The following is a 13,828-nucleotide window of genomic DNA, read 5'->3' as shown; positions in this document are numbered from 1 at the left end:
ATTGCCATTTTTGCAATCAGGAAATAAAGAAGGTTGGAGGTTTGGCGTACTGGCTTTCACAGTCCTAATATAAAGCGTTTAAAAATATTGTGATAAAAGTTACATTAAGGTTTAAAATCCCTAGTCGCTCCTTAACTTGCTTGAGGAAGAACGCAGTGCGCACAGAGAGCCTCTTGCACTCGCTGCGTTGCCCTCAGTCACTGTCTGAGCCACACTCCGCTTTCCATAGCCTCCTCTTTGGCAGGCAAATATTACGCCTTAAGCCTCTGCTATCCAACTTCCATATCTCTGTTTTGGTTAGCTCTGTAAGGTGATGCTGCTTGAATTACTATTGTTGGTTTGATTGCACTGTTGCATATGTCTAAATAAAAATCTTCTTTATTCACCAACCTTGGGGTGCTCCAATCGTTAATTCTGGTATAAATACAGTAGGTGGAAATGATCCTCAAAGTTATCCAGCCTCACGCAAGTCTACTTGAGCTAAGCAGTTCCCCAAACATTTAAGGAGATGCTGATACAGTTGGTGAGGACCCCCAATCCTTCCCCCAATGTTTTGAATAACAACGTACATATGTTGGTTGTATGCAAGTTGAATAGTCACAACTTCAACGCAAATCTCTGGAACTGAAGAACAAACTTAGAACACCAGTGTTGCAAATCATGTCCCACTCCTCAGAATAATCCACATCTCATTAATCCTTCATGCACTATTAAAAAAAAATCACTGTGTGAGTTGTGGGGTATTTTTTTAAAAAGTCAATGAGGATTCCTGGATATTGCAAGTTATAAAAATGCTTCACGTCTGAAGGAGTGCTTTTCTGTGTGGGATCTTGCGTATTTTACACATTAACCCCGAGAGTCAGAAAACACAAGACTAGAGGGAATAAAAGTAGAACAAAATTTCATCAAAGAAAGGAAAATGTGTTCAACTGAATTTCCTGATTTCAGTATATTTTATTGTGCCCTCTGTGGATGACATTTCAGTTTCTTTTGAATGGGCTTCACAAATTGTTAACAAGATCAATTTTGCTTTGCAACAGCATGGTTCGGAATGGGACATTTTTTGTCCCAGTATGTTTCTTTTTACTCCAAGTGTGGGACAAGTTTTACCCCAGACATTTTTTGTTGACAGGGTTACAAGACAACAACACTGTATGTGGCAGATGGCTGAAATCAGGGGACACTGAACAAGTGACAATGCCATGGAATGCCTGCCTGATAGGTCTTGTTCTGTGGAACACTTATTTCTTTATTTATTACACTTATACCCTGCCTTTCTCCCAAAATAAGATCCAACTCTGGAACAGTAAAATGTCTCATCCTAATGTTAGCATACCCTACAACCCTCGTGCTGAATATTAGGTTTCATATTCTCATATTTTGCTGTCTAGGATTAGACATGTTTTTATAAAGTCACAATGACCTTTGGAACACTAGGAAGTTTCACATGGGAAAGGCACGCTGGCCCAAGGACATGTGGAAGACCTGAAGAGCACTAAATAACGGTTAAATGTGTTTGTTGGTCCCTTCAATCTCCCCGAGTCTCTCCACATATCCTATTGCAATCGGGACTGAGGAAGTCCTGAAGCAAAGCACTTAAAAACTGTATTTCCTTCTCATCCTGGGCTGTGTCCCTATTCACCCCTTCCTATCCAACCATCCAGAGAGTGTCTCAAATCCAATCAATGTTTTGTCACACCATCAGTCATTCTGGAATCCTATTGTCCATTCCATAGGAAGACCATCAGGTCTTTGTTACACCATGTGGGAATGTTAAATACCCCTCAAGGTGCAAAACAGGATACAAATATCCACTCCACACATAGCAACTTTGCAAATAAAGCTGCTACAGAGCGAGGCTCTGCCACACAAACTGGAGCTCCACTGTCTGTATCACCCTCCAACTTTGTCTCAGCAATTCTCCATCTTCTGTGGAACTCTCACCAGGACTGGTAATTATAATCTTGTCTAACTCCCAATTTTTTACTATTCAACCTTTCACACCTTTCTTTCTGTTTGCTTTGTATGGTTCCTGAAGTTATATTGATCTGGTGTATGTACCTTTGCACACTTCTAAATAAAACTCTTTTATTCATTGAAACCAGGGTCACTTTGCAGTTAGTACTGGTATACATAAGTGGAAAATTACTTAAGTTACCCAAGCTCTTGCAGGCCTCCTGTTGAGCTAAGAATTTCCCCAAGATATCAAGAAAATGCTGTCCCTGTTGCTGAAGACCTTAAATCTCCCTCTACCCTTTTGAGTAACACTATTACATGAGAGTTAAACCAAAATCCTTGCATTTAATCTGATAGAATTTGGTCAGCCTTGGAGCCATTGTGTTGCAGTGGTTTGAATGTTGTACTGAGAGACCAGGATTTGTAATCCCCACTTGGCAACGAAAACACATTGGATGACCTTGGGCAAGTCACACTCTCTCAGCCTCAGGGGAAAGCATAGGTAAAGCTCCTCTGAACATATGCTGCCAAGAAAACTCTATGATAGGACTTCCTTTGTTGTTATTGTTTGCCTTCAAGTCATCCCAGGCCTATGGCAACCCTATCATGGTGTTTTCTTAGCCTTGTAAACATTTCATGCATTGGTATCTTTATTTTCCCCCTATATTTCTGTCTTTATTGATGTGGCTTCAGAACTCCACTCAACATCTTTCGAAAAGTGCATCATAGCAGTTTGGGTAGAATATTCAACAGGAAGTTCAATTTTATTGCATTGTAAATAATTTCTGAACTGTCCTTGGAAAGATGGCATAACTCTGTCCAGCAGGAAATTCTTTTACAGATGCAATAACTGAATTATTATACTTTGATATAGAAACTCTATGACAATAAAGAAAGTGTCTCCAATGAGACAGACTTATGATGGTGTCTTTGTCACAAATACACGAGGAGAGCACACTAAAGTCAAGTAGCCAGTTAGTAGCCTAAACTACTAATCCTCCACCATGCTCTCCATCAAGCAGCTTTCATCGTTCGGCACCAAGGTTGCATCAGAGTTTGTACTACACTTTAGATAGCAACTCTATGCAATCTCCAAATTCAAAGTGTCTTTTTTCTCCCCTCATTGTGGTCACAAACCACTAGTTACAGACTTAGGTCCTTTCCTTCCCCTCTTTTGCTGGTCACAGTCAGCCACACTTCCATTGCTTTTGTGAGCAAAAAGCAAAAATGGTCCCTTCATGCCTCTTTCCCCCTCCCTCATTTTTGTTAGAGCAACAAGACTGCTGGGCCCTTGTTTGATTTTTCATGGAACCTTCTGTCATCCTGGCTCCCTTTGTTCAGTTTTTGCCTGACCTATTTGCTTTCATTGTGAACTGAAGTGGAACTCCCAAGGCTTGGCCTACTGTCGTCTCCCTCAGGTGTTCCATTGTCACAAAGCACTTGATTATTGGAAGCTGAATACGTTACTAAGGCCCTTCTTTTAAACACGGACGGGGGGACATCTTCCCTCTCTTCACATTAGAAAAAAATATATAAATTGGCACCACACAGAATATTTCAAAGACAGTCTCCTGTGGATGGGATTCTGCTCATTATTGTGACATGCTCTCAAGGGAGGCAGAGAACCATGAAGATGCGCAGCTGTAGCACCAGGTACTCCATCACGGAAGAAATAGAAACAGACTCAGCAGCTTAAGCAGCCTTTTCTGTCTCATCCTTTTGGCGCCTCTGATCTTATTCTTTAAAAAGTTATTTCCATGGCAGTGAGCTTGTTAAGGAAAGATCTTTGTTGCCAACCTTTTGCAGAGGGGAGTCTTTAATCTCCACAGACACTCTGGAATCCCAAACTGGTTTCCACAATAAAATGTGTGCCACAGATGGTGCTTATTAGAAGACCACTGCCCTGGCGTTTTCGGCAGAGCGACGACTTCTAGCAGCCTAATCAAGTTGGCTGGGCACAGGTTTTTGTTCAGAGCCCTGGGGCAGTGTCTTCTTTTCGCAAGGTTGCCGCAGGCTGTAAAGATTTCCATGGCTTTAGATGGAGAAGGTCCAAGCACAACGATAAGTATTTCAACTCGATCACATACTTTTTTTTTTTAAATCGTGCCTTCCATTTTCTAATTTTGCCCTGCATAAGGTTAAAATAGCACTACAAAATGTTCCTTTCTTTGTAATTATTTAGTTGTTGTATTGTGAAGAAGGGAGGCAGTGGAGTACAGAAAAATCTGGGGGAGATGTTGGCTGCAATTCTGGTAATACCTGTGGGAGGAGAGGCTCTGCTGGACTCACACAATACAAAAAGAAACCTTCTTTCTCCCACCATATGACAACAGAGAAGGGGAGGGTCGGTAAAGAGCAAGGTGATTCCTGTCACAATAAATCATGGTTTATATGGCCCTTCTGTGAGTGCCACTACAACCGAGGATATGAGAAAGAACGTTTTCTGTTTGTGGAATCTTCTCCTTACTCAACACCCAACACCTTTCCACTACCAAGTGGTCCTTTTGTTCACCAGGTCTTTTTCTCTTAATTATTTTAACATCTTAAATTTTAAAATTCATGATTATTTTAGCCTAGCATTATTGTATTATGTGATTGCTGCTTAATTTAAATGTGTATGTAGCCTCTTTTTTGGGAACGGGTGTTATTGGTTCTTACAGTGCTAACTTGTTTCACTGAAGGGGTGATTTAAACATTTGCTTAGCACCCGGCTACAGAGCATTGGATCAATTTAATAATTAAATAATAAACAATATTTACTGTGACAGTTGAATGCAGCCATTCTGTCCTGATTCTCTGTGTGCCCCTTCTACAAATCATATGAGACTGTAACTACTGTTACCCAAAGATCCATCCTTCTCTTACCCCCAGTCTTTTTTTGATATTAAGTTAATAAAGGGATGTTATTAAGCCCCGTAGATGTGAATGCGCCCCCAGCGCAAGGAAACAGCCATACCACCTATGGAGATCTGGAACCATATTAGGGGATCTGGAAGGCTCAGCATGGAGAGGTGCAAGAGCACATAGATCGATCAAGATGGGAGATCGATCAAGGTGAGAATCTTCACAATCCTTTTACTAATGGGAGTGACTGAGGATGATAAACGTCATATTTGCAAGGAAACAGAAAGCCAAGAGCACGTCCCTCTTGGAGCAATATTCTTTGTCTAAGGATACTTGCATTGATTGTCTGGCCATTCTCAACTTCCCTTCCCATTCTTCTCTCATGGAAAATCCACTCTAATCCCAAATTCTGTCCCAGGATAGGCTTTGTGTTATAAATATGCTATCTTGTGCACCACCAATTTGGTCTTGCTTGAGGTCAGACAAACCCATTTGTCTATATCTTGCTTGACTCTACAGTTTACTCAGCCACTACCACTTCATGATGTCCCTCTGAATGGAGCTGGAATTGCTATAGTATTGCCCTCTGTGCCCCTTAATTCACTGTCTGCTACAGCCTTCAATATCGTTGCTTCTTGGAATGAGTGTCTGAGAGAGTGTCCTTGCATGGTTGGTGTCGTCCTTCCGATTAATAAATAAAACTAATTTGAACCTTTAACACTGGAGTTCTATTTTTAGACCCAGTATGCTAGGGCTAGATCTCCACTTCAGTTGCCTGAGCTCTTTTGCTGCTTTCAATTGAGCTAATAAAACCCCCTAACTGAATATTAATTGTGGGTACCTTCCCTGGACCTATTTCATCCTCAGAAATGTCCTGGAGAGCAAAACAAAGATTTGATGTTATAAAAGCAATGTATTTGGGGGCAAAACACAGTATGATACAGATATCGATACAGAATTTATGATCTGCATGTTTACTCTATATTTTCTTTGTTGTCAACTACCAACACAGAGGTATGTGCCTTTGGTGCAATACTAGTGCTATAGAGTTAGACCCAGGGCAACAATCCCATCATCCCTTGTATTGGCTACATTTACTGTATATACTCATGTATACGACTAGAAATTTTAGTCAAAAAAATGACCCCAAAAACCTGAGTTGACTTATCCATGGGTCAATGTAAGTATTTTATATTTTGTTTATATAAAAAGGAATAATCCCCTGGTGAAAAAAGCAAGAGAGCAATCTGTCCTGGAAGCACTGACTTCTCTCTATTCTCTCATCAATCCAGCTTTTAATATGAGCACAAACAGTGATGCCTTCTGGAATTTTGTAAGATGTTTGGCATTGTTTTCCTTTGCTTCATCCTTTACATCCTATGTTATATGGCCCTAAAATTTACCCTCGACTTATCCACGAATCATATCAAAATCCATAATTATGGGTCCAAACCTGCCCTCGACTCATAAATGAGGTCGATTTATAGTTGAGTATATATGGTACTTGAAGAGATGGGAGCTACACTCCAACACACATTGCCCCTGAAATACTGCATGATCATATACCTGTCATTTCCACTGCCCACCCAACTTAAAATTGGTTTGAAAAGGCTCAGCTGAAAACATTAACTAAGAATATATTTTGAAAGCCCTGTTGGATCAGACCAAGGGTTCATAAGTCCTACATACTATCTCCAGTAGTTGTCAACCAGGTGCCTCTTAGATGCCCAAAATCTAGCAGGGCACAAGACAAAGGCCCTGTGCTTTTGGTTATCATTAGCAGCTGGTAATGGGAAGCAGACTGCATCTGAAAATGGAGATGAAAATTTGGTGCAGTCTGCATGTTTAAGAGAACTCTTCCGATCTGTACTTCCTCTGCTAATATGCAGCTTGGAACACTTAACACTCTTTATATTATGTGACACAGTCCTTGGGTTTTAAAAATGTTGACAAAAATGTGTGCCAAAATGTTAGGATGAATTCATATTAAAGTATTTACATGAGAATATTTGTGGAGGCTGTTTCTTTCTAAGTTCACAGGTTGATATGAAACAGGATGGAATGCATTTGTAAACACATGCAAAACTAACATGAATCAGAGTGATTTGCTAACTCTTGACCATGAAATATATACAATTATTTTAAAAAGCCACCTAAACTAGTGGGCAGGATTGTATCTTGCAGGACACTCAAGAATTACCACAGGTTAATGGTGAGTTGTGTTGTGAGTTGCTGCACATAAATACTCTACTGATTCTAATTCTAACCACTGGGATGTGGAGCATTTGGAAAGAAGTGTGTTTTGGACCTTTGTATGTAGTGTCTTCTCCCTCCTGCAACTGCAACAGAACAAAATGTTTCACTCCGGATTATAGATTTGTTGTCACTCCATTGGCATTGATTCTGGACAAAAGTGTAGGGACCCACACAGGCATACAAGCCTTACAGTGGCTTCTTGGCCAGCCTTGATGTGTGTTGGGTATGTGTTGTATAACATCAAGTCATTTCCAACCTATGCTGGAGTTTTCTTGCCAAGATTGGTTCAGAAGAGGTTGGCCATTGCCTTCCCCTGAGGCTGAGAGAGTGTAATACAGCCACAGTCACTAGTGGGTTTCATGGCCGTCCCCGTGCTGGGAATCGAATCCTGATTCCAGGCCACAAATACTGAATTAAATTACATCCTCCCCTGCCATTACATGACTTCTCAAGTGAACGACAAACCCAAATTTAGAAGCACCACAAATCTGTCATGGGGCACACCTTTCTGCAATTGGGAAGGCCTCCCAAAAGCTGTTTCCTGCCCACAGCTCTTCATACTATGGCTTGTTTTCCTTTTGGGCGGGTGGGCTGATTTGATTTATTCCCTTCTGTAAAAAGGTTTCCCCTTCTCCATCATCACCTGCTCTGCAGTCTCCATACAAATATATATATATATTTGTATATATAAAAGGCGGGAAGGGGGTCACTGCTCTGCCTCTCTTTCTCTTTTGAAAATGAAAAATGCCACCTTTGTCTCAGCTTCTGCCTCCCCGCCTGCCTCCACTGAGGAGCTATTTTGGGAAACAGCAGCTGAGCCACTGGAGAGGAGGAGGTGGATTGTGAATTGTTTGTGCAAGTGCAACCCTTCCAGACCAGTTGGATCCCAGGAGAGATTAGCAAACATGGCTACACCCATTACACACACAAACACACACACACACCCCTCTGCCTCTGCCTTGTCCCCCTGTGACCTGAGGAGGGGGGAAAGAGGCCTGGAAAGGGAGCTCCACAGTGAGAGGACAATGCAAGGGTGATGGATGTGTGGTGCTATTCAGCCCCCAGCATCTCCAAGGGTGCCTGGCTGGGTGTGCAAGCGCATTGTGCATTATGCACCTTCTTCCAGACCCCACTCCACCCAATCCCTGCACAGAGGCAGGAGGCGCACAGCATTACAGAAACAAGCCTGGACCAATCGCAGGCACTGCCTGGGAGAAAACATTGGCACGTGTGAGCCTGTGCAACACACAACACAAGCTCACACACATACACAGAGGCTGCGTTTTCTAGCTGTCCCTGGAAGAGAAGGGGGAAGCCAGGAGACAGACAGACAACAAAGCCACCCAAAAGGGCTCTGGCCTCCCAAGGAACCATGTGATTGAGTAACTCTGTCTGAAACTTACTCAGGCATTACATCAGTCTGGGCATGAAGGGATGAGAACCACAGGAACAAAGCGGGGAGAGAATAGTACCAAAACATTTGCCTTCTTAAGATGGCTGTGTCACAGTGCATTTCGCTCTGTTCCTCAGACTCAGAAAGCAGCCGCCTTGGGTTTTCAACACCGTTCATGTTAAGGTGTCTTTTGTTGTGGGCCTTCAAGTCGTTTCCGACTTATGGAGACCCCGTGGGGTTTTCTTGGCAAGCTTTGTTCAAAGGAGGTTTGCATTGACCGCCGCCGAGGCTGAGAGGGTGTGACTTGCCCAAGGTCACCCAGGGTTGGGTTGTTGTTGTTTTTTGGCTGAGCTGGGAATCAAACCCTGACCTCAAGAGTCCTAGGGTATTATCACACAGAAGCACTTAGCGTGGGCAAAATGTTCCTGGTATTTCTAAAGCACGAAGGTGTGATAGCGTGTGTCACACTTCTAAAACGTCATTGAGGCATCCCGCTTCTCTTCTGTCGTCAAAGTGTTTGTGGAGCAGCCATTTTTTTGAATAACGGGATCTTCCGCAATTGCAGAGATCAGGGATGAACCAGTGACATCCTCATTCACTGCTGTCTTGCCTGCCTTCATTACCACTGGCCTTACTGATGACATTTATGACTTCCCTTTCCTCCAAGGCAACCCAAGCTACATTTTTGCCCCACAACAGCCCTTTAATAGAATAGAAGGGTAGCTATGGTGTATTTATGTGTTATATGCCTTTAAATTGCCTATTGATTTATGGCAACCCTATTAATTTTGCAGCTTCTGTTTGGTCTGTGTAAGAAGGTGAGATATGTTATGCAACAAAAGAAAGCCATTATGCAGCACCGTATTGAGCAGAGTGTCAAATACATCCAGATTCAAATTCCTATTCAGCTATGATGCTCTGGTGAGTGGCAATGAGCCAGTCACTACATCTCACCTTTCCTTGTAGGATTGTAGTGACAATAAAGGAGTGGAGCCATGTATGGTTCCCTAAGCTCCTTAAACAAAGTATTTTGGGAATATTTTTAAGCTGTGGATGCTTGAATCCATGGATAAAAAAATCTGTGGATAAGGAGGGCCAACTGTATACTCATTGAATCTACTGCCTGAACATCTTCCTATAAATCCCATTAACTGAATGGGACTAACTCTAGTTAGGCTAAAGTGCTTTACTGACACAATGCCTACAACAACCTATCTCACACCATGTTTTGTGGGAAAATGTGTGTGCTTGATTTACAACCTGGAAGGTAATTCAAAATATGCTACTATAGTTGTGACAATAGGTATGCTGTGTCCTGCCAAGATGAGATCCACCTGAAAAGGAAGGACGCCACTTGATAACTGTCCTGTCTTCTTAACTACCATTTTTCATGCCTTTTCTTCAGGAAGGGATTGTTTCCTTCCGTTATCTGTCCTTCCCAGTCCGCCTTTCCTGTTCTCAAGGTATTGTTACTCAACTCAAATGCGATAACTCATTTTCCATCCCAGCTTTTCCACCTTGTCTTTTTTATCCCATTGAAGAAGGTTCGTGGCACCTCAAGTGGTTGGTAGCGTGTCTGTAGCTGTAATAAAAATTCACATTTATGGTTTTTGTCTCTAGGTTTATGATTCTGATGTGCATCACATATTATTATTATTGAAAGGATTCACCTGGTAATGAGAAATAAAGTCATTACACATTTTAAGAAGTCTCTCTCTTTCACACACACATAGTGGATGCTCAAGTCCCATTAAATACAATGCCATAGTGAAATGGTGTCTGTTGTATAAAATGGCAAAATCAAGGTTTGCTTTTTGGTATTTATCTATTTCAAAGAGATTTTCAAGCCACAGAATCCATGGATAAAAAAATCACTGGATATGGAGGGCTAACTGGGTGTGTGTACAGAAACATACACACATATCCATATACACACACAAATATTTTGACTCATTTCCACACACAAAGATTTGTAATTTGAATTGACATCCTCACAAACCAGACATGTATATATGTCTGTCCCTAGCTTCCACTCCACCAAATGCATCTGAGGAAGTAGACCGAAGTCTACGAAAGTTCATGCTGCCACCTTCTTTCATTGAGTCTCAAAGGTGCTACAAGATCTGTCTTCATAGTGATTCTACAGACTAACACAGCTATATCCTTGAAGTACTTTGACTGTGTGTCATGTTTTATCAGGCATGTTTACACGGCCAAGAATTTACATCAGTTTTCTGTGCTGGCCATAGTTGCTCTTGGGGTATACAACAACAATACACTTTTTCCAGACTCTGACACTGAGCCAAACTGTCAATCCATGATGGTGTTGATGTTTTATATTAAATCTTATCAAAAACATAAAAAGTGTGCTTTCTTTGCACCTTTGCCTTATTCTCTGGTTAAGTTCTTCTTCTAAATTGTTTTTGTTTGGGATAAAATATTAGCCAGATGATAGGTGCTTCATGACAGTGATCTGTCCTCCTGGCTCTTTTGTAAGGGATACTAAGAGTGTGGCCTAGTGGTTTGAGTGTTGGACAATGACTCTGGAGACCAGGGTTCGGTTCATTGCTCAGCCATGAAACCCACTGAGTGACCTTGGGCTAAAGTCACACTCTCTCAGCCTCTCAATTTTCAATGGCCAACCCCTTCTGGAAAAAAAACTTGCCCAAAACCCCACAAAAACCCAGGATAGGCTTTCCCTCAGTCAGAAAAACGCCTTGACACACCCAACTTCCCACAGAGCCCTTTGACAGCGACATTTTTGCAGGTGGGCCCCCCCCCCGAACGCCTCGCCCCTTTTAAGAGGCGTCCATCTTGAGGGTTGGCCGTTGGGGCGCCCTCCGCGTTCAAAACAAATTTTAAGGCTCCCTCCTTCTCGCCCCGCCCCCTTTGGCCGAGAGGAGGGGCGGCTGGCGCGCGCGCTGGGAGACAAGGGCGGGGCTACGACATTCACGATCCATCCCGGCGCTCTGATTGGCTGCGGCGCAGAGCGGCGGCGGTATAAAAGCCGCGCGTTTGGCGCGGGCGGGCTCCATTCGACGGCGGCGGCGGGAGGAGAAGCATGAAGAGGTGAGCGTTCCGGAGCCGCCATGGAAGCGTCGTCGTCCTCCTCGTCTCCGGAGTGCCGCCTGGAAGCGCACCGCATCGTGAGCATCTCCCTGGGCAAGATGTACAGCGCCCGGGGCCAGCGGGGCGGCGTCAAGCTCCACAAGAACCTCCTGGTCTCGCTGGTCCTCCGCAGCGCCCGCCAGGCTTTCTTGGCCGAGGTCGAGCAGGGTCCTCCTCCTCCGCGGTGGCCTTGCTGCGGCTGTCCCTCTCCCTCCGGGGGGGAGTCCCCTCCTCGGTCGCCCTTCTGCCCCAGGAAGCGGAGCGCCGGTGGGACCGAGGAGGAGGAAGCCCCTTCGTCGCTGGGGGTGTCTCCGCTGAAGAGGCCCCGCAAGGAGAAGGAGATGATGGAGAAGGAGAAGGAGATGGTGGAGAAAGAGGAGGAGATGGAGACGGGCAACGTGGCCAACCTCATCACCATCTTCGGCTCCGGCTTCTCGGGACTCTTGGGGAAGAAGCCGAGGAGGAGGAGGAGGAGGCCGATGGAAGAAGATGAAGATGGAGGAGGAGGAGAGGCGGCTTGCGGCGAGGAGTCAGTGCTGAGGAACCTGAACCCTTGGAGCAGCACCGCCATCGTGGCCTTCTGAACCCTGCAGGGAACGTTTAGAAGGAGGAATGCAAAGGAGGGAGACAGACAGGGCTTGTTGGGGTTGCCTGGTTCTGGGTTCGAGTCCTGGAGGCGGAGAGAGAGACTGGAAAAGAGGAGGAGGAGGAGGGACTTTGAACTTTCCCGCCTCTGCTCCTCTTGCTGCTGCTGCTGCTGCCCTCCTTTCCCAGCCTGCATGAAAGCCTTGCTCTCCATCCCTCCGCCTCGTCTGAACCAAGCTCCCCCTTGTTTGTTCCAGTTCTCCCTCCAAGGCACACAGGAGAAGAGGAAGAGGAGGAGGAGGAGGAGACAACTCTGTTTTGGAGCCAAGAAGAGACGTTTTGGAAGTTGCCAGTTGTGCTGGGAGTGGAGGGTGCTACCCAAAGCCCTCTGCACTTGACTAAACTCAGACCAGACCCAGCGGGTGCTGTGTGTCGGAGGTGTGTTGTTGTTGTTGTTGTCGCCTTGTGTTGGCAGAGTTGTTCCCTGGAGGCTGGGGTTGACTCCTGACCGCCTTTGTTCTATAAAGGCTGTTGGGAAGGAAAAGAAAGAAAGAAAGAAGGTCTTCATGGACTTTTTTTTCCCTTTGTACCGTGTTCTCTTCCATTAGTTGTGGGTCCGTGTTTTTGTATGGAAACGTAACTTTTCCTGCGTGTGCGACACGTATTAAAGTATTTTGACATTGCTTAACTGCTGTCGTTGTGTTTTGCAGTGTTTGGGATTGCGAGGTGGAAAAAGGGGGGGTCTCTGCTAATCTTGTTGTTGTTGATGTGAGCCTCCAAGTCATTTTTGGCTCATGGCAACCCTAAAGCAAAGCTGTCATGGGGGTTTCTTAGCGAGATTTGTTCAGAGGAGGCAACATTGCCATCCTCTTGAGGCTGAGAGTGTGTGACTTGACAAGGACAATGGCTTTTTATGCTTGAGCAGGGACTCAAACCCTGGTCTCTTGAGTCAGTGCAGTTCTCAAAGCACTATACCAGATTGGCTGTACTTTAACTGCAGTAGCCCCACCCTATGAAATCCAGGGATTTGTAGTTTTTGCGAGGTCTTAACCTTCTCTATCAAAGAGTGGTGGTGCCTTACAAAACTAAAAATCCCAGGGTTCTGTAGGATGGAGCCATGGCAGAAGTTATGGCAATCCTAAGGCAAAGCTATTACACGGTTTCCTTGGCAGGGTTTGTTCAGAGGGAGTTTGCTGTTGCCATCCTCTGAGGCTGAGAGCGTATCACTTGCCCAAGGTCCCCCAGTGGGATTTTTATGTCCAAGCAAGGAGTTGAACCCTGGTCTCCTGAGTTGTGGTCCAATGCTCAAACCAATACACCACGCTGGTTTGCTAAACCCTATGAATTACAGTTCAGTGGACCACATGGAAAAAAGTGGTTGTGAAGTGCCTCCATCAAAAAGTATAGTGTCAGAAATTAGGGCTCTACTGAGTAGTATTTCATTGCTGGCTGATGTTTCTGTTATGGTGAGAGAATGTGCAGTGTTGGTGTTTATATGGTTACAGTCTGTTTTTCTCTAGGGAGAGCATATGTTCCCTTCTTTAATCCTCACAACAACCCTGGGAGGTAGGTTAGGCTGATAGAAAGTGACTTGCCCAAGGTCACCAGGTGCATTTCTTAGCTGGCTGGGGATCTGAACCTAATTCTTCCAAGTCCCAGTCCAACACTGCCCAACAGTGGCTCTGC

General features: G+C 44.3%; 1 protein-coding gene across 1 annotated transcript; it reads left to right on the top strand.

Moving 5' to 3' along the window:
* Positions 1-11,498: 11,498 nt before the first annotated feature.
* IER5 (immediate early response 5) lies at positions 11,499-12,830 on the top strand. The gene has a single exon (XM_089515904.1). The coding sequence runs from the start codon at positions 11,539-11,541 to the stop codon at positions 12,139-12,141; it is 603 nt and encodes a 200-aa protein (XP_089372030.1). The 5' UTR covers positions 11,499-11,538; the 3' UTR covers positions 12,142-12,830.
* The last annotated feature ends 998 nt before the right edge of the window (positions 12,831-13,828 follow it).

The sequence above is a fragment of the Sceloporus occidentalis genome, unplaced genomic scaffold (assembly GCF_023333645.1).
Source record: "Sceloporus occidentalis isolate IW3139 unplaced genomic scaffold, rSceOcc1.0.p SCAF_3, whole genome shotgun sequence".
NCBI classification, from domain to species: domain Eukaryota; kingdom Metazoa; phylum Chordata; class Lepidosauria; order Squamata; family Phrynosomatidae; genus Sceloporus; species Sceloporus occidentalis.
The sequence above is the reverse complement of the archived record's forward strand: the minus strand, read 5'-3'. Positions and strand labels throughout refer to the sequence as shown.

What these genes read in the sequence shown, in the direction of transcription:
- IER5 (XM_089515904.1), top strand. Translation starts at nt 11,539, where the DNA reads ATGGAAGCGTCGTCGTCCTCCTCGTCTCCGGAGTGCCGCCTGGAAGCG.